The 25,463-nt window shown below is 40.1% G+C and overlaps 1 protein-coding gene across 3 annotated transcripts in view; it reads left to right on the top strand.

Annotated features, from left to right (window-relative positions):
- The window catches only part of slc39a11 (solute carrier family 39, member 11), a 103,606-nt gene that overhangs the window by 15,234 nt on the left and 62,909 nt on the right, over positions 1 to 25,463 (top strand). For all 3 annotated transcript variants that reach the window (XM_020622012.1, XM_020622011.1, XM_020622010.1), the window contains exon 4: positions 7,264 to 7,422. In XM_020622012.1, coding sequence (XP_020477668.1) covers positions 7,264 to 7,422 — 159 coding nt within the window. The remainder of the gene's footprint in view (positions 1 to 7,263; positions 7,423 to 25,463) is intronic.

The following is a 25,463-nucleotide window of genomic DNA, read 5'->3' as shown; positions in this document are numbered from 1 at the left end:
CTGTTGTAGTAGAAAAATTACAAAAACCTTTATGGGTTACATTTTCAGCTCTGTGCAAAGTTTAAAGTTCAACCAGAGGCTCTGGGTCACTAAGGTGAATCTGATCTGATGCACTAGCAGAATAGTAGAAGTTCCAGTTGTATTTAGTTATTTGGTGCTCGGGTTTGGTTTTCAATTTATGGTTTTTCCTTTTTTTTTTTTTTTTTTGAATGATTTTGTGTGACAGAGTTATTAATTAATAAGATGGAGTCTGCAGGCACACTAACACCTCTTGACAATGACATTTTTCTACAAGTGGCAAAAAGATGGCTGGTATAGACCTGACCGATATCTGTGAAATGTATAGGACTAGAACCCTGAAGAAGGTGAAAGAAATTCTTAGTGACCCGAGCCACCCTTTGTTTAGTGAGCTTCAGATGTTGTAGTCCGGTTGCAGATACAAAGGACCAACATGCTGGACACAAAAGATTTAAAAACTCCTTTGTCCCAGCCACCATTGGCTTTCTAAATAAGTTGTGTATTGATGGTTGTAGCCTTATATGGTCATATCTGATTATCAGAGAGGATGCCCAGTGCTGGTACTGCTTTTATTTTTTTATTTTTGTGTCTATGCGTGCTTGTGCTATTTGTGGTGTAATTGCTACAGACTGCACAACAAATTTCCCCTTGGGGCTAATCAAGTATTGATTGATTGATTGAGGTGCTAGAGGAAAACTCACAGGACTGAGTACACTGTAAAAAAAAAAGCATAGAAAATGCAAAATATCAAGTCAACATGATGCAAAAGATTTGAATTTTCTCAACTTTTGACTACTTTTGTTGACTTAACTAAGGTTTAGAAGTTTAGACAAGGGTTTTGCCAAATTGAATTTGCTTGTTCACTTGGTTATATTCCTGAGGTTAACGATGAAAATGTTGTTTCAGTACCATGCATTTCTACTTTCAACAAACAATTCTTGCTTCAGTGAAATAAAAGTTTGCCTTTAGGTAATTGTGTGTTTATTTAACAAGAATATCTGTGTTGAATGATGATAATCACCTTTTCTGACCAAGTATGATACACACACATAAGGCATTTGTCTCCGGTACAGAACTGAGGCAGCCATCTGCAGTGCCAGATCACGCACACACTCTCACACACACACACACTCTCACACACACACACACACACACACACACACACACCTTTGGCGGCACTGTCCCTCCAAGGCACTGCTCTGGCTATCGGGGAGCTCAGTGTATTGCCCAAGGACACTTTGACATACAGTATGGACTGCAGGCTCTGTAAATCGAACCTTCACCCTTCTGGTGGGGAGACAACAACTCTACCCCTGAGCCATAGCCACCTAAAGTAGAAATGCATGGCAATGAAACAAGAATTTCATTGTTAGCCTTAAAGGACTCTGCAACAAATTAAGGCCTGTGCAGCAGTCATATTTTTGTGACTGGTGCTACCTGTACCTGTGCTGCACATCTAGTGAAAGAGAAAATGAAAGAGCTTAATAGACACAGTTCACTCTGGCAGTTTGCCTGATAAGGACTCAGTGACATCGTCAGAATATCAAAATAAAGTAAAAGTAATAATAACTAATGCAACCGCAACCAAGGGCAACTCAGTTTCCCCATAATGCCATAAAAGCAATATCCGCCATGAAAGCTTGACGCTTATGGTATGACTGCTTGTGGTCTTTCACGTCCTCTACTCAGATGAGTGTGAGTGAGCAGAACACAAGCCCCTCCCTCCTTTAAACAGAGATGACAGCGCAAAATACAGTGGAAAAGCAAAGTAGGAGATTATGCTGGGCGGAGGTTAAGGGAAGCCCAGGGTGGACCATTCCTTAGATTCCAATAGTGGAAATGTAGCTATAATGTGCAGCTGGAACACTGTGATCTGAACAATATTTAGGTGCCTGATAATGGAGTCCGATAAGGAGTGATAGGATTATTTCTGTGGCAGAATGCTTCATATCTCCATCTAAGACTAACTGTAAAAGGTGTAGGATTTGGCCCCGAGTGAGATAACAAAGCAGCATTTAGGTGCTGTCAGTTGTTTAAATAATCTTGAGACTGTTGTATTTGGACTTAATGAGTGAGAACAGTTTGCGCAGTTAGCGTTGGGTTTGTCTACTGGAAATGTAAGTCTGAGAGGAACCATAAAAGAAGAAAGAAGTACTTTCCAGGTAATGGAATGGAAAAAGAACTGAAGAAAGGAATACCGGAAATAAAGTCTCATAAACAGTAAAGAGAACAAAAGTAGAATTCATTTTCCATTGTTGTGTCTCATGCGGACTGAATAAGAACTGAAATCCTCAGATTGTCTTCTATCAGCATCTGTACCTATTCCTGAAAAACTGTCTTTTGAATGGCAGCCAGCAAGTGTTAGAAAGCTGGGCTCAGCACAATTAAATTCCTTGTTTCTTTTGTCCTCTGGTGTCACTGATCAGTCGAGCTGTTATGAGTGTTCTGTGCAAGGTTAAGTGATGTTATGTTAATATATTCTGGGTATGGATGTTGAAAATATTTCATATTGTTCTCTCTTGCTGCCATTTAGAGCTGTCAGCATGTGAAATTACCTACCTGCAGCTTTGAACCCTGTTGGCTTGAAACAAAAAAAACCGTATTGTTATTAGCTTAAAGCATTCCTATTGCCCTTAGAGCAAAATGTTGTTCTTTTGTCAGGGACACAGTGAATGCAGTTGCACATTGAATAGTGAAAGATATGATGCCGTTGCAACAGTGGAAAAAAGGGATGCAAAAGCTAATAAAAATGTGCCAAGGTACAAAGTCGTAGAACAAAGTTTTTCCAGAAACAGCCCTGCTGGAGCTTTATGCAGAATGCAGAGAACATTTGGAGGAACAGCTTTATACACTTCGTCACTACTACTGACAAAAACATAGTCGCAAGAAAAGACTTACGTGAGCTTAATAAGCATAAATGTTAGACCATGTTGGCTGTGGAGAGGATCAAATCATTGATTCAAAAATAAATGATCATTTAGAACCATAGTCAATAAACCACAATTAAATGTGCCAAATAATGGGAGAGCATTCATATGGAAGCTCAGTATATGAGTTAAATGATGTTTACCAATTATTCTGCCCCAAAGAGGGGGGTGTCAGGCCATGCCATCATAAATCTTCTGAGCCCCACAATAAGCAACACCATTTTCCAGACCTAACCTGCCCTTAACACAAAGCATCCCTGAACCCTATCCCCACCCAGGCAAAGAGCTTAACACACAGCATCTGCATTGCATTTGCTCAGGTTAGGCAGTGGCCGGCCCCTTGTGATGGCAGTCACCTCTGAGAGCCAGATCCACTCAGTTGTCCAACCACTGACACTGTTCTACCAAGATTGTCAAACAAAAGAAGAATACACTACTGACAAACCCCAGTGAGTCCTCACCAACACACTATGTGGGTGTCGGAGTGAAGGCAAGCCTACAGGATCATCAGGTGTGCACCCTCTCACTAACTGGTGTTTCATTGAGTTGGGCCCACAACACAGAGAAGGTTCAACAGTGTGTTCCAGTGTCCTAGAACCACCCCCCTCTTTGCCTGCACCCACACACCCATCATCTACTCTCTTAATAATTCAGGCTAACTGTTAGCAAACAGTCACTAGCAGTAGCAAACATTTCAACCGCTGTTCTAGCCACCAAACATTTAAAATAACTCACCAAACATTTCAGATAGCTCACCAGATAACTAGCCAAACTTCTGCTTCCTTTTGCACTGCACACAATCCACCATGTTGGTTTTCACTCCAACAAAACCAATGAAACTTGTAATATTTCCTCATACTAACACCAGAAAGTAGGCCTCAAGCCTATTTTTATCACATTCACACATCTTTCTTCTGCTCCAGAGCCACTCACTGGACCTTACTGCACTATCAGCTAGGTTCCTGATTGTCTGTCTTAGGCTCTGCCCTTTTATACCTAACTCACCAAGCAGAGAGACAGCTGACTAGGCTACAAATACCCTACAACCAACCACCATGAAGTGGACTTTAACTTTCCAGCTGCACTCCTCTGCCTCCATGGCTAATTCTGTGTATTTCAGTTTCTTCCTCTCATAAGCTGTATCTACAGCGTCCTCCCAGGGAACTGTAAGATAGACAAAATACACTGTCCTGTGTGTTTCTGACCAAAAAAACAAGGTCTGGTCTTAGGTTAGTGCTCACTGTTCCCTCTGAAACTATGAGCTGATTCTCTAAATCTACTTTCATTTTACAATCTCACGCTGCCTTTAGCTGGCCTGCATCGTGTCCGTTCAAAATGACTTGCTTCCTGCCCTTTTCACCCTCGCGAACAAACGAAATCTCCTCTGGCTCAAACCTTGTGATTTATGTCTGATCCAGTCCCAAATTGAATATATTTCTTGAAATGCAACCCTGTACCCTGTAGACTTTTGTGTAAACAATGTTTACATTTAGTGATTTTCGACAGAAAGCACTGTGTGTCTCTTTGAGGTCTAATAAACACATTGATGTGTTTTCTTGTTCATGAATGGTAATAAACATATTTAACCATGATTAGCAACATCAGTAAATATCAAAACAATATTTTGATAATATTTTGGAGCATATTGCCTAGCCCAATTTCTCGCTGCCTTCTGGCTGTAGCTTCATATTTACTGTACAGACATCACTTAACTTTTAAAATGTTAAACTACTACTTTAAAAGCTGGAAACATGACTCTTTTTTCAGGTTTTCATGTCATATGCATTATGTAGGATTGCAAATAGTGTATGTAGGAGATGTTAGTAATAGTATTCCTGGAATTTAATTGGTTGACCAATCCTCTAGGAGACCTAAAAGATGAATTGTCACACACACAACACATGCAAGGTCACATTTTGTGCATTTAAATAATTTAAATGTCTGTTTCATTTACCTTGAGGCTTGGCAGCTCTAACACAAGCTGCCTCTAATATTATGTGTGCTCTGCATTGCTGATAATTAACATGCAGACAACTCCCCACCTCACATAAATTGGCACAGAAGTACGTGATATTCTTCTCAATACAGAATCTCCTCATTTTTAATTGATGATGGAAAGTGAATTTGACAGAGAACTGATGTGGAAGATTAAAATAATCCCCCTCAAGACTGTTCTTGTGGTGCTGGCGTGACTAGGTAGGTGCAAAGCCTCTGACAAGTTTTCATGTTAACATGGAAGCATGTTGAACCACTAACATGTACCGCTTAATGGGAATCCTCAGTAATCCTCTGTATTAGATTAGTGTAAGATGAATCAAACCAGAGGTTTCACAGACTGTGTTTTTTTTCTCTCTGCTGAAGGTTTTGGGGCTGGAACATGCACAGGTATCAGTAGGAGAAATTCAAGCGCTGCTTCATGAACATCTCTTTACCGTTTCATTTTGGACTCGGGCTCCCTACAGGAATTTAAAGCCATCATTCTGATTGATGGGGCCGCACAATGTTGATAAGTGTGTGTCTGCTCTTTTGCAAACCATTGTAATCCATCCATAACAACATGCTCCATGTAGATCTGCAGAGATACTTGTCTGTATCTTTTTTTTTTTCTTTAGAAATGTGAATTATTTGAATTAGCTTGCACTAACACAGTGTTAGGTTCCCTTGTATTAGAGATTTAGTTTGCTTGGATATGTATTGTGTATATGGTTTCTTATAGGAATGGACAATTACACTTGACCAGTACTGCCATGGACTGCTACTTTATTATGCATATTCTAATCTTATGTTATCTCTTACACATTTTACCATGCACTGAACCTTTTGTGAGGATCATAGCCATTTTTTTAAACAACATTCCAAGAGATGATGTTGTAATTCAGTTAGGCTATATGTTTAATATGGAGATCTTAGGGGTTAGTGGTGGTGTTGTATGAGTTAGCATTTTATTAAATGTGTTTTTAATGTTCTTTACTTTCATGCATATAAGTGGTGTGGGCTAAACATTGTAAATACTTTTCAGTAAAATGCAGATCAGTTCAACACCACTGCAAGCTTCATGCTGTATTTATCCTCTGAACTCATGGTGAGAAATTGATTGCAGCCAGGATGTGACAATTCACTGTAAATCAAACAGGTATTTAACTGTTGGAGTTGGCTATAATTCACAAGTTTTCAGCTCCCCATGGTTCCTTTTTGAGCCAAACCAATTAGTGGTGAAGTCAGTTCAGCATGTTTATCCTCCACCTGCTTAACAAAGCTGACTAACCTTGATGCTAATGGTACAAGAGATTCCTTTTAAGAGCTAAAACTGACTGCATCTTAACAGTACACTTCTATTCCTCTTGATTGGCAGGGCTGACTATATGTTGATGTTTTTGCATTTTTACTGCTGATCAGGAAGCAGTTATGAGAACTCAACCAGTGGTGAACACCAGAAACTGCAGCTACTTTATGTATATACACTCGGCTTAAAAAGACACTAGTTTGTTCAAAGATACAAAACCTTCTCATTTCTAGTTGGACTTTGACAGCTAATGCAAACAGACTATGCAATGGAGCGAAAGTTGGTTTCAGGGCAAATTACCTATCAGGGTGCTGAATAGACCAGACACTTGCACACACATCCACATGTATATACACTCGTGCAACCTTGGGAAACATCAGTGGGCTCTGTTCAGTCTACAAATAAGAATATACTATGAGATACTGTAAAAGAGGGAGGAGGTAGAAAAAGAAGTTAAAAAAAATGTTATAAAAACAGATAGCTAATGTATGAGTAGGTGAGGTGGACAGACAATATTAGAAAGTGTGAATGAATAAGTAATAATGAGCCCCCAGCACTGACTGGAACAAGATGAGAACAGGGCAACATCAGGGAGTTCCAGAGCAGCACAGCAGGGCAAGGTCCGCCAGGACGGCAGTGTTGTTGCTGAATAGTTATTAGATTGAAAATTTTTTTCAGTGTTTTGATTGATTATCATGCTTTACATTTGTTCTGGTCATTGCATCTGATACTGTGCATCTCTGAGTCCGAGAGAACACACTCACTGCATGATCCCGTCCTCATACTAGTGGTTCTTCAGATCTAGTGAACGGGACATTTGAAACAATGATCTCATGCTTTTAAGTTGGCACATTTATTTTTAAAGTGTGTGTGTTTTTAGGCACATGAGATCCAGGCTTGAATAAAAAATGTAATGCTGCTCACAAGTTCTATTGTTTGCCCCTATCAACCTGTTCTTTCTCATTTAGACTGGACAACAGTTGAGTTGAAGCATCTAACTTTTCCCTTTTTCTCTCCCTTTCTTGCCTCTTTCAGGTAATGTTGGCTGCTTCATACTGGTCATTACTTGCACCAGCAATCGGAATGGCAGAGGATTCTGGGAAGTACGGCTCATTTGCTTTTGTGCCTGTGGCTGTGGGATTCACACTTGGGGCGGCCTTTGTTTACATTGCTGACCTGGCCATGCCCCTGCTGGTAAGCGCCTCACACATACAGTATATTCTGTACTGAAGATTGTTGAATAGTGTCTGCAGTGCTATAGGAACACTTTGAATGTTGAATTATTTCAATCATCCAGTTACGGTTATATCTATTTTAGGTCAGGTTTTCAATTAATACAACACGAACAGGAGAAAACTGTTGTTGATTTATTAGGTAAAAATAAAGTTCTTTGGATAAAAACCCTACTGGACAGGAGCAACAAGGACCACGTTCATACTTAAACTATCAGGACAGACCTGCTTTTGAATCCCTTGAGGGATATATTTTCATTATGGAAGAAAAGAATATGATGAAGATGAAGAGTGCATTGCTATGTAGTGTGTCATATTTAGACATTTGGTACATTCATAATAAATTGGTAGAGGACAGTGACTTTCAACTTTGTAGCAGCCACGTTGAGGGCACATAATCTCTGTCTGCCTTCCTGTCAGAAGTTACTGTATGTAGGGTGCTTTAAGGTTAATGTTATTGGGAAGAAGATTGTCCTTTGCTCAACTTTGCCTGCAGTGGTCTTTTGTGTGTCTAAGATAATGGCTTACTGTAATTGATGCTGAGAGCAACTAATGCTTGATAAATAGAAAACAAGACAGCGAAATTAGGCAGGGCCACATGTTAATATAATATGTCTTGGGGGATTAATTAATACGAAGTTACCGACTGCATTTGCCGGAAGCCTCTGTAGATGATACCTTTTGCATGCTTAGATTGTATTCAGCCTTTGATCTTTGCATATTGTTATGGATGTATTATGTGTATGGAGGTGTACTGAGCACAAGAGAATTGAAACAGTCTGAGTGTGACACAGTCTGCAAGTCAAGAGCAGATTGAGATTTGTGAATCCGAATCATGACCATAAGATATGATTTGAGCACCTGTAACTCCATTAGCGCCAGCAACAGGAATTGTCACATTTAATGATCAAAGCTGCTTGTGCTCACTTTTAGCAGTCGGAGTCCCCTGGGTGCAGACTTTAATTTCAAGCAGTGTTCAATATCGCCTTTCCTCCACTTTCAAATCCACACTGTCCATACATATACACTATTTGTTCTCTAAAAATATGTAAAACAATACATGTTCCCTCACGCTCAAGTCTATTTGAAACTCATTGAGAACTTCTTTTACTGTTTTTTTAAGCAAATGTAGTTGGTGGTTCTTGATTAAATGATGGCAAAGCCTTAATAAATGAGTAAACAGATTCAGACATTAGCTTTGTGATGTACCCCCCAGTGTATATTACATGTGTATGTGCAAATAATCAATAACTGAGAATTGTTTGTTGCCTTGGAATAGTTGCTGTTGTGTGAGCTTTTAATTCTGCCTCCCTAATTACTAGCTTGTAGTTGCCACAATTGTCGGTTACAGTTAGATAGAACTGGGTCCTGGAGACAATGATAAGACACTCACTTCCAGCTGCACTGAGAGCCTGCTTTTCTTGCAGGTAGCTGTTAATACCTAACCCATCACTTTCCTGCCTCTCCTCTCAACTGAGAAGGGGTTAATTGGGTGGCTGACCCTCCAGACCTAAAAGCCCACCCATGCAGCAGTTCATTTAACTGTACTGTACTCTGAGGCAGAGAGGATGAGCATGAACTTCTCAGAAAATGATCTGTATCAGTAATGACGGGCAGACAAGGCATTCTTAAAACATGTAGGCTGTCCATGCAGTTGTCAAATGGCTTTCATTTATGGTGGTCAAGAGAATTTACAGCACAAAAGCAATTTGCTACAGTTTGTGCAATAGTAGGCTTAGATAAGTATTTTAAATTCAGCTGTTGATGTAGTGAATAAATATAAGTGAGTACTTAGCAAGTATTGTTTATGTCTGAACATATCCATGTAGTAAAAATATCATTTTCACTTGCAGCTCAGCTCAGTGTCCCAGTGTGTGGAGAAACAATATATCTGTGAATGTGCTTTAATGCTAAGTAACCTTGTGTAAGTGCTCAGAGGAGATAGTAAGTAATGGAAGACAGACGCGCTGAATCTTATGCAAGAATGTTTTCCTATTACCTCTGCCTATGCAGAGGTAAAGTTTTTGCCAGATAACTGTCTGATATCAATGTGATTACAAATGACAGGAGTAGGTTTTCATGGTCAATGAATCATATTACAAGCGCCAAACTGTCACGGGAATATTGCTTTTAGGTGGAATGGCATTATGTTGTGCTGCCTTGGTGGTCTGCTCTCTCTGAGTTCTCTCTTGTTCTACGTCAGTCTTACTGTACTTTTTCCTGTGAGGTTGTATCGGGAATGTTCTGAGCTGGATGTTCTGAGCTGGATTCACTAAACCCTCTTTTAACTGTGCAAACCTGTGTAGTGTTTGCTTAATTCAACCTCATGAATGTCACCTGTTCATGAGAGGGCGTGTGTTTGATAAAATTTTTTCAGAAATGTGAATCGCAGACCAAGCTAGCTCTTCTCATTCGGAGAAGTCCGTCAACATAAGCCTGGTGTTCAAGCTGCACACTCAGCATATTGCGCCTCATCGTCCTCAGCGGTTTGTACTTACCATGTTGGCAGCTGTTTGGTTGAGGATGGCAGCTTTGGTCTTGAGCTACCACTCACTAACAAATATAACATTTTCTTACTGACTCCTGTTTTCCTCTGCTACACCACTTCATTCCTGTCATTTTATCCCCCGTGCCCTTTCTCATGCCTTTTATTTCCTGTGAATTCTTCCATCCTTGTACCCCTCTTTCAAGTGCATTTTTCTGTCATCTTCAGGTTCCTGCTCAGATCCAGCCCTCATTTTCTCTTTGTTTCTACACATATTCCACCACTGGCTTCCTTCCTTCTTCTTCTGCCCTTTCTTATTTAGGTGCTATGGTGACAGCAGTGGAAAAGCTAGGGTAAAATCAACTGGGAACATAGGAGGGTCTTTGACATGCACAGTGGGGGGGCCATCAGTGTTTGGACAGCTGCTGGTGGCACTTTTACTGGCTCCTCAACAAACACGAGCTGAATGAGAAGAACAATGGAGGAAGGGCAAGATGAGCAGAGAGGGAGAGCTGTGGCTGACAGGGAGAGAAGGATGGCAGTGAAAAAGTAATAGAAGGACACAGACAGAGCCAGAGAAATTGCCAGAGAGCAGGATGGAGCCTTCAAGCTCGGTGATGAAAACTGCTAACCAAAACAGTGTGTAATAGTTCCAATAAGACATTTTATCACCACTCGTATTTCCCCCTTTCTTTCCCGACATCTTTCCACTCCTCTCACTAAGGCAGTCTGGAGGGCATTAAGGACACAGCAAATTGAGTTTTTGCTAGGGAGCCGTGTAATGCAGACTTTTTTAATTTTATTTATTTTTTATCTTTAAACTCCAGTGGAAGAATAGTTTTTGTTCCCACACTATTGTAAGCATGAGCTGGAGTATTGAAAGCCATAATTCACACCTGGCAAAGTAACTGGCTTTAGCGTTAGATTAGCAGAGACGGAGTTAGAGCAGCATACTAAAAACATGTCCCCACCCTTGTCTGCGTTCATGGATTTTGGTCACGTTTCTCTAAAAAGTTACATTTCCTCTGCTATAAATGTTGCATATATAATGTCAGAAATGATGGTAATTTAACCCAATCATTGCAAACCAAATGATTTGCTTCTGCGGTGCAGTTTGCAGAGAAAGACTGGGCAGTGGAATGTTATTGGGAGGGCTGTGTTGTGATTAATCGTTGGAGCTGTCACCCTACTCATCTCAGTCACAGTGGCTGTAAAATGACTTGCCTAGTGGAGAGGAAAGTGTGCAAACCACAAATGCATAGTGATGCTTCCTCTTACTTTGAAACATGATTTTCATCAAAATAGCAACATCTTTCCCTTCACCATCTAATTTGTAGGGAACGCCTACTTTGTTTTATGTGTCCCTACCAGTACTCTACTCTTGTACTCTTGTACTCTACTCTTGTAGAGTACTGGCAACATAGATGGAGTGAAAGGAGGGTAGACAGAGCATGGAGAGTGACGAAAGGGATTCACAGATTTAAAGAAATAATGCCCCTGTTTTGTTTTCACTTTTTCTGAGAAGGCACCAAATGAATGAGGCAGGCGCCCAACAAAAAGTGACAAAGACCTCTAGCAGCCATAGGATTTGTAGCTTTCATTCTTCAAGAGAAGAGCGGGAAGCTGTGTGATGCTGTTGTCAAGAGAGATGTTGCCCAGATGATCGACAGTATTCCTTCTTTTAAAAGTGTTGTGGAGTTTTGCATTTGTGGATGGCTTTCAAGGAAGCTAGAGCCCCCTCTTGTCCCCTTGACATTGTGTCCACTGTTGTATTGTTGTTGCCTCTGTTGGTCATTGTTTGCTCTCTATAATCCCTTATTGACATCTGATCATGTCCCAGCTTATTTCAAACAATTCATTATTTTACCACTTCAAATGAGTTGTTGTAATAAATATGTGAAAAGATACCTTATATGTTGGAATAGGACAACTGGTCCAAAATACACAGTTCTTGCCACATGCAAAAACGCATTCTGACGTTGAACTGAAGGTAATGTCGGCACTTGTCTAGGCTAGCTGAGTCTACTGGCTACCTTTGTCCTGGCAATATGAAGGCGTATTGTACAGGCAAGCCTACTGTACAACAATCAACAGTTACAACACCTCAGTTAGTTTCATTTGAGCAGTTTGTATTTTATATAGGGAAGCTGTGTAAAATATGTGTATATATGTATGTGCATATGCAATATGTGAAATATGGCTCCTGAGGTATGTATAAAGTGTGCAAAGGAGTGTGCAATATGTATTGTATTGTTTTTAAAGGGCGTAGGCTCATGATGAATGTGCAATGTGTGTATGTTTTTAAATGGTGAATGCTCATATTGAGTAATGCAGTTTTTATAAATGTGGATTAATAGAGGTAACCTCTGCCTTCTGTTGGAGCTTACCCAGGAGATGGTGTTCATGTACATGCCAAGATGGTATTTCATCCTGAAAAAGTCTAAGATACTGACTTAATATAGCAAACTCAAGGACATGATAATAGCTTCTGTGAAATTCTGAATCCATTTTTGCTTTGGATGCGGATTGTATCCCCATTTTCTTGCAGCATGGTTGCTCTGGAAAGGGATCTTTTCATGGGCAATATGGAGAGGAAGAGCAATTACTGCTACCAATACAGTGCCTTTTTAAACATGCACTCCACATGCCAGTATTATGTTAAGAAAGACTATAAAATATCCACACCCATTCTTTCAGTTTGAAAAGTCTTAAAATAATTAACCTACACAAAAATTGGTCTTCTACAAATGTGGGTAATTTCTCATTCAAACTGGGGCAGCCAACTCTAGGATGCTCCTCTGTCTTATGCCTTCCCTTTCTAACATCGGGATAATTGCCTCTCCTCACCCTCTGAGAAGGAGCTGTCAGCAGGACTCTTGAGTCATGACCAGGGTTCTTGCTGAGCCGGGTGGATTTGTAGCCCTCTAACAGGCCCAGAGGGTTACTCTGGTGATAATGTTCTGCCAGTCAAAGTGCAGCAGAGTGACAATTCAAAGTGTGATTCTTGTTTATCTGCCAGTTTTATGCCTTGGACACAACGATTGAGGAAGAGAGAGAGGTGTGTGCTGTGTGCCCCTGGTGCAGTTGGTGTGGACTATTATTGTCTTATGTGTGAGCATGTTTGTGGTTCCACAGCAGCTAATCTGTAAGATGTCTCCTTTTTTTGATGCAGTCTCTACAGTAGAGCAATGTTATTGCTGAACCATTACAGCCTTCTGGGAAGTCTTCTTTAATGAACACACACACATAATCTTTTGTCTGTTTGTGTTGTTTATTCGCAAAAACAAATTGGAGATGAGTAAAGAACAGACGTGGCCTTGTCGCCTTTCCTTTTTGCTTCTCTCCCACAACTGTTGTCACATAGTTTCCTTCTGTTTTGTCCAGTTATTGATCTGCCAAAGCACTGTGCCTCATTAAAGCTCCGTACAAAACAGATTTGCTGACTTTATAACATTATTTTGCATATATAATGAGATGTACAGTATAGGTTATCAGTATTCTATTAAAGGCACTCAGTGTGCACTACTGTGCCACTGCATAATGAGGGAAACACAGTAGTTTGGAGATTTAAAATTCCAGGGCTGTTGTTTTTTAACAGTTATTTATAGTGGTTGTCTGAGACAGACAGTGCATGAAAATTGGATTTTAGTTGACTTTTATTCCTCTGATTTTCAGCTTCTCTTCATGTCTGGGGATGGTTGTCGTCTTTCTTTAGTTTTGTGAGTCAGTACATTCATTTAAGGGGATTAATAAGATGTACTCAATTGCATGCAATCTGTATTTCAGTTATTTAAAGTTGGGTGACTCACAGAAAGGTGTAGGCTGGAATATCCAGAACTATGGTCCTTAGTATCATTCCAGCACCAATGACACTGGATTCTTATTAAGGTCCGATGCATGTGCATGTCTGTGCAACACTACAATCCTCTACAATATCATCAGGATGATGTTGACAGATGTGCCAAAGCTCCTCTTTACTCTAGAGGCACAGAAGTCATACAGCTGGCTAACTAGTACTTGCCATCACTAGTGAACCTTGAGCCTTGAATTGTTTGTGCTACTTATCTGGAAGTATTTTTCATTTTGGATAAATATTCAACTTTATTACTGAGGGGTTTTCTTCAATAAACCTCCTCCCAGAGGGTACTACGGTTCTGTAGTAAACTGCTCTAACAGCCTGCATGAGGCTCATGTTTTATCTGTATGACACACAGTTTAATGGGCTTGTTCTCAGCTTTGTTATGAAAACACATTTCCACAGTCAGTAATATAAAATGTGTGAGTCATAGTTCAGTAATAAAATTTCAATTCACCACGGAGTGTCCCTTCTGTTGACAGGCTGTCAGGAGAAGTGCATCACAACAGAGGAGGCTGTACCAGTGTCAAAAGTTGTTGAGCTCATTTCACTAACACTGACACCAGCACTCAGCACTGGAGCTGAGAACATCTGAGCAGTGAACAGGACTGAGTTGCACTGCTCTTCATCACTCTGCCCCTCCATCACTGTTGGCTTTGTTTTTAGGTCATTTTCAGACATGAGTCTATTTGTAAAATGTTAGAGATCACCATGTTGTTATCCTGCATCACTTGCTGTACAATGATAAAGCTAAAAGGAAAAACATAAAGCACAGGTATCCTGTTATCTGAAGGGAGTAGTTCAGGATCACTGTCTAGGTTTTTAGCACACCTTGCTTTCTCTTAGGCTACGTTCACATCACCTGCCAGCCCAAATCCTTGTTTTTCCTCTTCCAAATGACTCAGACCTCATCTTTCCACAGACATATGAATACACCAAATCAGATTTTTTTTTTTTCCAAATTAGGTCTGGACCACTTCCATGTGTGGTCCTAGATCCGATTCATATCTGATATTTGACCATGCGACCATTGACAGAATGGTCAGATTGTAATTCTCGTGGTTTTTTGCTGTCTTTGTTGAACGTTTATGGAGAAACTTATGATCAGGCGAAACTGGAAGGAACATAGAAATTTTTTATTTTTTTAAGGAATTGCTCAATATGACCATCATACACATGACATTATTATTCTTGTGCACACATGGCTCACATTTCAGTTTGTAAATGTGCACATGCAGGACCTAAACACATGTCATTTACAAGCATTAATGTGAGCTATCAGCACAAAGAAAATTGGAATGGACAAGCAAATGTGAATTGGGCATTAAGGCCTGTAATGTAAACAATGCCTCCCAAACTGTAGTGAGCTCTTTTATGGAATAAAACAGACATTAAGCCACTGTTCATCGATGGAGTCCAGGTGGAGAGGGTGGCCGCTTTTGGGTTCCTGGGCGTCATCTTTGAGCAGCACCTGACTTGGGGTGCTAATACCATTGCTTTGGTAAAGAAGGCCCAGCAAAGATTGTATTTTCTCAGTCTTTTGAAGAGAAACACCATAAAAATAATGAACAGAACCGGTATAGACATATGGTGATTTTAAGGGAGCCGTGCAATAGTCGGATGTGTATGGATGCGAGTGTGTAATTTTGCTGGGTTTTTATTATTTATGATGATTTTATTATCGAAGGATTGCATTCTAATTTCATTGTACATTGTACAATGACAATAAAGATAAAGATAAAGATAATGACCATTTGATCATCTGGGAGTCTTGCACCATTATCAATAATGAACTGAATGGAAGGTGCGTCTGACTTACTTTTAAACCAAATCATGCTATGGTAATGTGGCATATACAAGTTGAGGAGCTATGTTCTTCATACAGCTTTGTGGTATTATGAGTATATGCATATTTAACATGGGCCCCAGTAGGAAAACCTGTAATCTATGAGGCATTAGTGGCATCCTTTATACAGTGAGAGACTGAGGGAGTCAAAGCTGCACGCGAGCAGAGACTAATGCAAAGAAGGGAAGGTTTATATAATTGCGAAAAACGATAGAATTTGACACAATTGACTTAGCCCGCATTTGACTGTTGACCATGATTGGTTCCACTGTCCATTTACACTTGTATTTCAGACTGTTTTACAACTTAAAAACATATGCACTATGTAGTTTAGTTTATACACAGCCACATATACTATAAGGTTTTTTTCTTGTGATACTGATTTTTAACAGCTAATTCTTTCTTGCACTCCCTCACACATATTAGTTGGATTAGGTGCAGACATTAGCCGCACTGTTTCATATGGACAGTCTCAAGAAGAATGGTGCCAGCACAAACCTGTTACCACTAATATTTCTATTAACCACTCTGCGTGCAAGGCTTTTGACAAATGCAGCATACAGACACACAGCAGTAATGAAAACTGCTGAAAGCCCTGTTAGTGCTCTCTGCTCATTTAAACAAATAAACAAAAAGAATTCATTTTTTTTAGGTCACATATTTATTCTTTTGTTTTTAATTGACTGTGGAAGCTTTCATCTTTTTTTTTTTTGTGCATGCAGGCCCATTCGGCAAAGTCCTCTCTGGCTTGTCTTTTTGAAATGATGCCAGCATAATTGCATCACTGAACTGTCATTACTCTCTGCTTCACCTTAATACATTGGCATCCCGGCTTCCAGCATGGTGCATAGTGGAGCGCGGAGACCGTTTGATGAGTACACGTTGTCTCTGCTTCGTCTAGTTGGATTGTTATTGCCTCGGTGTCATGGAGATTTATGTTGGCTTTTGAATAAGGGATATCTTCCTTATCTGAGACGTCTGGCTGGCCTTTAGAGCGCCTCTGTGTGTGTGTGTGTGTGTGTGTGTGTGTGTGTGTGTTTAATGGATGATACAGGTGAAACGCAGATAAACTATCTTGTCAGTGTTTCATGCAAGAGGGAGACACAGGGATCTTGAATGTTCCTCAGACACATTTTATAACATCAGAAAACACTGAAGGTTATTTGAAGGAGTATTGCTTTAGTTCCATGCCCATCAGGAAGAATGATTGTTGCCAGTTGTTGTTTTCATTTCTCCCCAGAAATGATGTGCGGTTGCCTGCCTGCATAGTCATGAGAGCCAAATGTTTTCTTTATTTATTTACATTTTTTCAGCAAGTCCCATTGAGCCCAAGATTTCTTTTCAAGGGAGACCTGGCCAAGATGGCAGCCATACAAATTTACAGCATATTAAAATTCAGCACGTACAACACAATAAACAAAAATTCAATTCACAAGATAAAAACAAAGGATTCTCAAGAGAAACGGCTGCATGTCTCCTGTTTTTGCTCCTAAGGACAAAATGTAGAAATCAGTTTTTCAGCCATTTCAAGGCAACTGAAGGAGACATGACTCAGCATGACTGTGTCTGACATGCTGTTTAGAGTCAGTGGCGTCAATAGAGATGTATGACTAAGAGAGACATGGACGTTGTCTTAACTTTTTAGCAAATGTAAACAGAGCATCTTTGTTGTTATTCCTTAAATTCACCACCACAGGTGGTGTCAGACATTTTTTGTTTTCTGCTGGCTTCTGTGGCTCAGCAGGCTGCAGGGTTGGCACTTTTATACCCTGCTCTTCCTGTCCGTCTGCCAAAGAGCCCTTGACAAGGACAATGAGCCACATTTGCTGCGATGGTTAGGCCAATGCCTTGCATGGTAGCTTGCTGCCACTAACTGTGTGTATGACTGGGTGCATAACAAACATACTGTGAAGGTTGCATCTTCAAAATAATATTCTAACCACAGTTTCTGCTCATACCAACTGTAAACCTCATTCTTTTGGTTGTGGAGTTTTTGTTTGGAAGGAGGGGGGTCCTCCCTCTATCTCCTGGCTGCCTAACATTGCCTGTACATTGTCTAAACATATTACACTTTCTGTTCATGTAATGAGGGCATGTTAATGTACATACTTCGCCAGTTACAAGTACTGAACATAAAACACCACAGCCTTTAGCCACTTTATCAGTTTATGTCAAAAACCTGTTGCTACAGTCTCAATATATTTGGAAAAAGTTTAGTTTTAGTTTTGTATAGTTGTATAATTGAGTTGTTAGACTAGGGGGAAAAACACAGTTAATATTTTAATGCAACAGAAAATGTATACTTTAGCTTTTTAATGGCATATTAGGTTCGTTTTATAGCAGCACTGTAAACCTTACCTTAAAATATAGCATTTTATCAGAAGTAAATACTGTTGTTATTATGGTAACTTTAAAATAGTATACTATTGGAGAAAAAATTCCACCATCTACCTGACATTTCACATCGGATATGTGAAGTGTTTGATGGCACAAAACACATTTTATTTTCCAGCTAATTCATTCCATTGTTCTATTTCTAATTTCATAGTTTCATTTTTATGACTTTGTATCATATGGATGCAAAGAGCCTTTTACCAGGCAATTTTACATTGTGATACAAAATAACAAAGCGGTGGAAGAGATCTCTGGCATCCTTCTCCTTAGTTGCATCATGTGTTTATGGCTGGAGGTAGGGCAGCCTAATTCATCACATTAAGATCAACATTTTGATTCAGACCTCTTTGCAGTCTCATTTTTTTCACATTTTTAATGCTATATTTGCATCAACTGAGTGTATCAGACCAAGCCTTTCTGTTTTTTCAAGTAGTTGCAAGGAGTTTTTAACCATGTTTGCAGCACAACGGGGTCTACAACAAATTTAAAACTGCTTAGCAATTTACCCCATGTGTACAGTACAATTTAATGGGCCCATCAAAGCCACAGCAACTACCATGCATCATCAGCGGGCTCCCAACAGGATTATAGAGGCAATAGGCTATTTTATTGGAGAGCTTTTATCTGACACTTGTGAAAGAAAAGTGCCATCTGAATACTGGAATAGAAAATTCAGTCCAGTATTGTGCAACCCTAGTTAGAGGTGTGAAGTTGAAGCTGGGAAACATGTGATACATATACATAAATTAATTAATTGATCAAGTGTGAAAGCAATTGATTGAAAGCCTAAAAGAGACCCTTTTGGTTACTGCGCCCCAAGACCTGTAAACTGATTTTAATTTGCAAACTTGATGGGGCCCCTTAAGGTGTTATGATTCTCATTGATTTAAAACCACGCTCTATTGAAAATCAAACTAGAAGCCATTGAATCCATTCGGCAACAGTGGTTTTGTTTTATTTTACTTCATCAGTAATTGAACACGGGGCAAACTTGTATCTTTTACCTGACGGCACTCATACAAGAGATCCTCTTGCTTTTTAAAGTGAAATGCTGTGCTACATGCAGGTTATTTGCATGTGTTCAAGTACATGACCATCTGTGTTTCAAATTTGGTGCAAGAAAGTGCAGCGTCTTGTTCAGGTTGCATGTAATTAGCATCTACTTCAGGCCGATTACTGAAGCTTTAAGGTGCAGTCTGGTTCAGATGAGCTTTGATTGTTTATTGATTTATTTTTTAAAGACACCATCTTAGACTATCACATCTTAGATGCACCACCACGGTGTCTGCATCAAGGGTTCATTACATGTTTTCAGTGGAGCTCTTAGTCAGAGGTCAGTGGTGCTCCCAAAATCTCTTTCATATAAAACACACAGCTGTTGTATCAAATGTTAAATTCATTATTTCAGTCACTGTTTCATTTTATGATCAGTATGTTTTAATTATAGCGAGGAGAAGCTAAATTCACACCTTTACTTTGTTTCTCGGGAGTCACTAGATCTTTGAACTTCGACCACCAAAATCTAATCGATTCTTCTTTGAGTCCAAGTGGACACTTGTTGGCAAATTTGAAGAAATTCCCTCAAGGTGTTTCTGACATAGCACATTCACATCACATAATGCTATCGCTGGCACAGAGACATAAGAGAGGACTCATCAATAAATAATCTGAAAAATCTCAAAATGTGATGACTTCAGTATACTACAGTACATGCAGATGTCCAGGGCATTCGCCTGCCTTGCAATATAAGCAACCTTCGCTAATTATACAGGATGTGGGTAATTTGCTCTGGATGGCTGTTGGCTGCAGTGAATGTGAATGTGTGTGTGTACAGAAGCAGCAGTGTTTTCTCACTGGCTAGATCCTGACAGGCTGTGCAGGTAGCGAAAGTTCAGCGGAGCCCCGTGATTCATGCAGCCACCAGCGTTTCTCCGCCTCATTTATTCACCACATGGACACAGAGCCCATTCTCCATACTGAATATCACATGACATTACGCACACTAGCCACTGTGTGTGTGTGTGTGTGTGTGTGTGTGTGTTGGTGCACTGGGGTGGGTGTGTTTTCCCTAATGTGCAGGCTGCCGTCCAGCTTACCTATGAATAATTTTTCCCCTTTGAAATGTCACCATCCAGACTTGTTGGCCCCAAGCAAATCACCATGGATGGCCTGTGGTGTGTGGTGTGCCTTTGTATTACTTACATTTAGGAGACCGAAACCTGTTAACACACTCGCATTGTGAGTGTGGAAATCGCTGAATTTCAGGGTGGCAACATGGTTTAAGGTTAGGTGTTAGGTTAAGTATTATGGTCAGGGTAGTGGTTAGGTATTAGGGTTAGGATAAGTCCACAAGAAATGAATGGAAGTCAATGTAAAGTCCCCACAAGGAATGAAAACACAGCAGTGTGTGTGTATGTGTGTGTGTGAGTGTTAGAGAGAGAATGAGAGAGACAGACAGCACGACCTACAGTGAGAGAAATTGTAATAAAGAGAGAGAAACCAAAGCTCTGCACTCAAAACCACTGAGGCTAAGATAAGAATGTGTCTGTAGGAACAAGGTGATGGGTCATCTTCATAACCCTTGTTACAATCTCTGTATTCTCACTCTCATCTCTGAGGGGACTGTGTTTCCATGGAGACGTCACCTAAGATCCATAGTCTGTCTCTGGTGTTGGACTGTTTGTGCAGAGAGCTTTCCTTTTAATCCATTCATCACTGAAACAGTTAAATATAAAATGCAGTCAAGTAGCAGTATTTCTTTAATGTTTGAGAGCCATCCAAAACCCTGTTATGTTATAGTCTTTATATATTTACAAAACAGATAAACATTTATTTACCATTAGATGTGCTCCTGGGTGAAATATTGCCGGGCTCAGGCTCCATTAGCTTAAAATGGCCATTTCAGCAGTTTATAGCTGTTCAGTAAACGTTTGCAATACATTTTACAAAAGTAGCTTGAAGCATTTCAGAATCACCTTAAATGGCCCAGTGTTTTTGAACATACAAGGAATTTGACTCTGGTACTAAGGCTCTTTCTGTGTTTGTAAGGCAACAGGGAATAGAAAATAACAATGAAAATAAGATTAAAAACTAAACAGTGTGCATTCAAATATGGGCCATCAAAAATAGGAAAGGAGAGAGACAGTATTTATAAATAAATATACTGATATATTGTATATATTACATTAGAGCAGAAGAGCATTCAGACTGTCAGACTGATATACATGGTTATATTTACAGTTTATTGCACTGAGGGTGGTTGTTCTGTTCTGCAGTCATGGGTCAAGTGTTCATCAGAGTGATGGCCCGGGGGAAGAAACTGTCTTTGTTTGGTAGTTTTGGTGCACAGTGACCTGTAACGCCGTCCAGAGGGGAGGAGTTCAAACAGATTGTGTCCGGGGTGTGAGGGGTCAGCAGTGATCCTCTCCGCCCTCCTTTTGACCCGTGCGGTGTACAGGTCCTCCATGGAGGGCAGGCTCACACCAATGACCTTTTCTACAGTCCTGACTGTCCGCTGAAGTCTGTACTTGTCCTGTTTGGTTGCTGAGCCAAACCAGACAGTGATGGAGGTGCAGAGAACAGACTCGATGATTCCTCTGTAGAACTGTATCAACAGCTCCTGGGGCAGGTTGAACTTCCTGAGCTGGATCAGGAAGTAAATCCTTTTTTGTTGTTTGTACCAAGTTTGTTGAGATCACATAATCTGTAAAGTCTGTAAATCCTGAACCTGACTGCATACTGTATTCTACTGACTAGAAAAGTAGGAAACATGTTCCTCTCTGTGACTGTTTTTAATGCCTTACTCGCTACACCCCCATGAAACACTGCTCTAACAGCACGGAGCAGTGGGTGTGAGTAGAATACTTCAACAATATGAATGACAGTTGCACTCTGAGTGTTCCTCCCACACTCAACAGTATATTGAATAATCTCATATCAATTGATTGTTGTGCTTTCAACAATAATGACAATATAACAGAAAAAATGGTATGTAAACCATTGTAATATCCCTTAGTCATTTTTTCTTCGGCTTCCTTTATACATAGCTGATAGTGTATTTGTATTTTAACTGTATAAAGTACTGTACTTATTTTGACTTGCAGCATTTACATGCCTGTTAGGGCAAAATATGCTGTGAATAAAAATACTTATTAAAGATTTTTCAGCCTGAAAAATGGTGTGGGTGGTACCACTGTGAGTAGCCAGTCCAACAGTCATAGACAGGTGCATCACAGCCAGGAAGACACAAAACCACCACAGAACTACAGAGTGATGCAAAACAGCCACAAAGAGATACACGGTGTCTGTGAGGAGACACAAAACAAGCACAGCACAAACAATGTGGTGTGCTTTTCAGTATGGGTGTCTTACCGCTGTGCATGCCTTGGAAAAGCTGGAGCTCAGGGGTCTGTTGTCTTATAATCAGTATTTGATTAACACAGCCTGTTTCCAGCCACTCCACATCACAATCACCTCCAACAGATAATTACAAGCAACACACCCAGTCAGAGCCGTTTATTAGCAAAAAAAGAGAACATGTAAAAAGATCACATGTTGAAACGATATAAGTCACAAACAGGGGAGTGAATGCATGAATGAGTTTGGAAAAACACACCAGTAGTTCCACCTATAGATTACTGAAATAAGTGATAAAGGTGGTTCTGTATATATGATAACGGGGTACAAAAATTGTAAGTTGTCATTTTTTCACAAGCAGGGACTTTCCAATCCCCTGTAGTTCAAAATTTCAAAAGGGCTTAATGTTTGATTATGTTTCTTTCAGTCCCACCCAGGACTGCAGACACCCTCCTGAAGGGCATCACCGATTACTGTCACTAACTCCGTCTTTCTCAATAAAATACATTTTCTGGCAGGCAGCTTTTTCACTAGTGTATATTCAAATGTATTTAGGTTTATTCATGTTGAGGAGGAAATTAAAGGGATGAAAATGTTTAGTCCAGTGGAAAATTGAATAAATTCTCTCTGAAACACCCACGGCACCATTTATTTATGTGACAGGACCAAAAAGAGCCAGTAGAAAAGTTGAATAATTATTGGAGAGATGTCTGAATCAGATTTTATTAATATTTAAGTCATAAAATGGAGTGAAAAACCTCAGTGTGTTTGATGTAGTTACGTACAGATAACCTAAATAAACAGAATTCATAGCTTTACCTCAGTGATTCTCATGTCCTTTCTCTTTTTTGAAAGTGAAGCACTCACATTCCTAAGGTAACAATGAAAATGCTTCCAAGGCTATGGAGAGTATACTAGAATTATTCACCTGCAATTAAAATAGAACTCTAAAGTTTGCTTCTATGTCAAAGACAGTGTTGCATGTTTCCTCACTGTTCTGGTGACCCTAAAGGTCAAACATTTGACAGCGTTCTTACCTCTGGTTAACATGGAGCACCAGTGTGTGTGTCGTTAGATGTGAGGTGTTAGTAGTCTTGACTGTTACTGTCCTGTCACAAGTACTGCACCTGGTGTCACTGCTGTCAGTTCAGTTGACTGTATATGCAAAACTGTTACCACCCTGACAGCTGCAAAATTAAGGCACAGTGACGTCTGGATAGGTTGTTTTTTGCCCGTAGCAAGCAGCTGCTTAGCTTAAGATGTACCATTCATGTGTCACATCTTAGCATCCAGTACATATTTTTACAGAGTGAGGTAATTGGCAAGATAGGTGTGACTCAACACTTCAGCAAGCCAGTTTGCATGCTTTTGAGGCTATTCCCACCACAGGACATAGGTTCCCTGTTTCCCTCTGCCTTACAGCCCACACAGATGCTCTGAGCTGAGTGAATGCTGTTGACACTGCTTTGTTGGTAAGCGATTGTCAGATCAAAGCTTCTCTCAAGGCCTCTTCATTTAGCGAATATCTATCCTGTGCCCCTTTGGTGAACCTCTTATCCATGATCAGAAAAAAAAGTCCAGTGGGTCACTGAATAGCTCTGTGACATCACCAAGAAGAGACTCACTGAAAGCTGAGCGCGCAGACAGTATATGTCATGTTTGAGCAGATTTTACAAGGCAGCATGCTACAACCCCAAATTGGAAAAAAGTTGGAACAGTATGTAAAATTAAAAATTATAATAGTTATTTTTTACATTTCAGGGCCAGTAATGAGGTAAACAATGAAATGATGATTCCATTTGAAACAGGTGATGTCAACAGGTGACTGCATCATGACTTGGTACAAAAGTGGCATCCAGGAAAGGCCGAGCCCTTTAGGAGCAAAGATGGGCCGAGGACCGTCAGTTTGCCAACATATGTCTGAAAAAATTATTGAAATGTTTAAAAACAATGTTCCCCAAAGAAAGAGAGGAAGGGATTTGGATACGTCACCATCTACGGTGCAGAACATGATTAAAACAGTCAAGGAATTTGGAGGGATGTCAGTGTGTAAAGGACGAGGGCCGAGCCTGAGCTGTTTGACTGTGTTCTCTGATCCTCAGACAACACTGCATCAAGAACCCTTCCTCTTCTATAAGCGATATAACCACATGGGCTCAGGATTACTTTGGCACACCTGTGTCAGCCACTACAATATATAGTTACATCCATAAATGCTGCTTACAACTCTAGTGTGGCAAAATGAAGTCTCATGTCAACAGTGTCCAGAAGTCGACTGCTCTGGGGTCAGAGGCATCTGGAATGGACCATCACACAGTGGAAACGTGTACTGTGTGGTGGCACCATAAAAAAAAAAAAAACAGACTTGGGAGCACCATGTGCTGCCTTCAAGGCGACATCTTTTCTAGGGACGTCTATGCATATTTCAACAACACAGTGAAAAACCTCAACGTGCACATTACCAAGGCCTGGCTGTCCTTAAATGTCTTGTAAGTGTTGTGAAAGGAACAGCAACATCACAACGTGGTAAACGCTTTACTGTCCCAACTTTTTTTTGGAATGTTGTAGGCATCAGAGTTGAAGTGAGTGTTCATTTTGAACAAAGAATGAAACAGATGCGGTATGACATCAAAGAATGTGCTGCTGTATTGTTTTCAACATAATACCGATGATAACAATAGCATATGATTTATAAATTTCCATTTTCAGTTTTAATTTAGATTTTACACCATCCCAATGTTTTCTCATTTAGGGTTATAGTCCTGATAAGCTCTCAGGGCACTGCACACATGGCTGGTATGAATGTTCACACAGTTGTGCCAGAATAATCCTGAGCCCATTATATTCAAATTTGTTCATTTCTCATCAAGCATGAATTATGGTTTCTATTTTTTTGCTGTTAAAGCCTACATTACTAAGCCATTATTACCAGAAAGGAAGCCTTATTTTGCACCACACCACATTTGCTCATTAATCAGTTCATTAATATTGCAGGTGAGCTGTTGCTCAGGAAGATCTGATGCTGAGCTGTTTAAGACACTTTGCACCTTTTCTGGAGAAAAGTAA

Source organism: Monopterus albus, unplaced genomic scaffold (genome assembly GCF_001952655.1).
Source record: "Monopterus albus unplaced genomic scaffold, M_albus_1.0 scaffold271.1, whole genome shotgun sequence".
Lineage (NCBI taxonomy): Eukaryota > Metazoa > Chordata > Actinopteri > Synbranchiformes > Synbranchidae > Monopterus > Monopterus albus.
This window is presented reverse-complemented; position numbering and strand designations above follow the sequence as displayed.